This window comes from Penaeus chinensis, chromosome 24, assembly GCF_019202785.1.
Source record: "Penaeus chinensis breed Huanghai No. 1 chromosome 24, ASM1920278v2, whole genome shotgun sequence".
Classification (NCBI taxonomy): domain Eukaryota; kingdom Metazoa; phylum Arthropoda; class Malacostraca; order Decapoda; family Penaeidae; genus Penaeus; species Penaeus chinensis.
The window spans coordinates 2369709-2372208 of NC_061842.1; the positions used below are offsets into that span (position 1 = coordinate 2369709).

Below are 2500 nucleotides of genomic sequence, written 5' to 3' on the forward strand. Positions count from 1 at the left end.
CTGCACTAAACAGTTTTCCTTGAAAGGAAGAATGAATCAGGTTCACAAGAAGATGAGCTTTGTGTTATGACTTGGCCAAACCTCTTCTTTGCAGCAGTTACTGCATCTCTGTCATCGCATGAAGTTGTTAATAATTCTTTTCATATGTTCACTGCTTCAGTAGTTGTATTTATCACTGTACTTTGTCCAAAGCCACAGTTATTGGTTGTGTAAGTAGGTCCTCTAACTCTGACATCAATCTGCTCCCTATCAACTTCACAAATTTTCATGATAGCTGACCAGTTCTTTATTTATATCTTCAGACATTCACACATCATATATCATCTTGTGTCTTGAGGTATAAAAAGACTTTGCCCACCTTCCTGGTGGTATCTTGCAGAAGAATAGTGATTGTTTCTAAAGTATCTTGCTATATATGCCACATGCTCTTTATTATTGCCAATTTCCAGATCATGAGCCAGAAGATTGAGAAAATGTACAGTACAGCCATGGGTTACCAGCTTCAATTCATTTCCATTCTAGCAGTTTCCTCATTTTGTTTACATTACCACCATTATCTGTCACAATGCTATCAACATGGTCACCAAGTTCTTTACACTTCTGAATTGCTGATTTTGAGAACTCCTCTAGATATTTAACTGTGAGGCTGGCCACATGTGGTTATTGTATCCACTAGATATATACAGCCATTTGAGGTTGTCACAGTAACACACAATAGGCTCGTTGTGTATGTTCGACCATCCATATAAAGACAGACATACAGTTTCATCCTTCAGCCCTGTGGCACACTTTGCATATTCTTTTTCATATGTCATGGGTAGGAATTAGTCTGCAATTGCTTTTCTTGTTGGAGGTGTGTATTTTGGCCCCAACTCTCCAACCATTTTACAAAATTGAGGATGTTCTAGCAATCTATATGAAGAGTTGGTTGCAAAGACCATCTTACCGGCTTCATCAAGGTTTGCTGCTTCTTCATAAGTTGTCTTTGTAACAAATGTTTCCAAAGTTGCTGATTTACGCTTTGAAAAAGTTGGACATTCTTTACATTTTTCTGAGATCTCATTCTTGTTATTATTTCTTGTAACTCAGGTTTACACTGTTTGCCTTGGGGTCAGTGACATCCCTACACTCTTGCAGTTAGCTCAGGAATAGGAATGAGTGGCTGTAACAGCCAAACTACTATACAGTGGCACAAGTCTGGCCATGTCATAACGTGCTATATACAGGAACAGGAGTCATGACAGAGAGATGATGCAGTCCTGGCCAATGGCTACTGGGCTGCTTGACAGGTTCAAAAACTTTGTAACCAAGTGAGAGATGATACTGCAAAATGTGTTTTAAACTAATGTTTAGAATATATAATAGCTTTCCAAATATGTTTATGCTGATAAAAAAAAAAAAAAAAAAAATATATATATATATATATTAATAATAATAATAAAGAAAATCTGATTTAAATCAAAAGAATCTGATTTGATTTTTTTTTAAATCTTATTTAAATCAAATAATTCTGATTAAAACATAAATAAATAAATAAATAATAATAAAAAAATAATAATAATAAAATAAACTAATCAATTAAAAAATCACCAACCCTGATTATATATATATACATATATATATATATATATATATATATATATATATATATATATATATATATAAATGAAGGAATGAAAGATTAAGAATATAATAAAACACTGCTTATGAGAGGAGGAAGGGAGATGGAGCAGCTTAACTTCTTGTGCTTTTCAAAAACACAATTGCTGATTATATTTCTGATATGCCAAAGAATAAGTGTTGACAAAAAAGAACAATGCTTCCCACTGTGGCTGTCACCTTAAACGTTATCAAACAAAAAAAAAAAGGTCTGATTATCAATGTAAATACAGGGTGATGACATGGACACTATACTCAAGTACAAAATAGCAAACTCTGATATTCAAGAACAAAAATAAGCACATAAGAGAACAGGGAATGAAGTATATAAAAGAAAGGAATTTAAAGCAAGGCAAGTTACAAAGCAGGTCAAAGAAAAGTAAAAAAGGAAAGGAAAGGACATGTAAGATAATGACCTTTTGCTTTGCAGAAAAAAACAAAAATGCTAACCCAAAGTATTATTTACAAGATAGGGAAGACCCTTTTCCACATACTTACTTATAACTAAGGGCCTTCTTCTCCATAACATATGCAACTACAACTGATGCACTTCTCGAAATCCCTAAGTTTCCATGGACCAGACACTTTCCACCTGAAGCCAGACACTCGTCAATGAAGGTCCGGCACTCTGAGAGGTGGGAGATGAGGTTCTGTGTCCATATGTCTGCCATATCTAATACCAGGTACCTTGGGAGAAGTGATATTCAGAAGATGTAAAACAAAGTACAAAGGACAATTGTAAAAAAGTATTATAATAACAAACATTCAAATGTAACATATATGGGTAACTTTTTACTTACTTTATTTTATCAGGAAAGTTTGCCCGAATCATGTGCGATTC

The 2500-nt window shown here is 34.0% G+C and overlaps 1 protein-coding gene across 2 annotated transcripts in view; it reads right to left on the bottom strand.

The window, feature by feature from the left end:
* LOC125038168 (serine/threonine/tyrosine-interacting protein-like) overlaps positions 1-2500 on the bottom strand; it is an 8141-nt gene that overhangs the window by 1165 nt on the left and 4476 nt on the right. For both annotated transcript variants that reach the window (XM_047631528.1, XM_047631527.1), the window contains exons 3-4: positions 2460-2500; positions 2158-2346 (exon numbers count right to left, since the gene is read on the bottom strand). The exon at positions 2460-2500 is cut by the window's right edge and continues 57 nt beyond it. In XM_047631528.1, the coding sequence (XP_047487484.1) occupies positions 2158-2346; positions 2460-2500 (230 nt within the window). The remainder of the gene's footprint in view (positions 1-2157; positions 2347-2459) is intronic.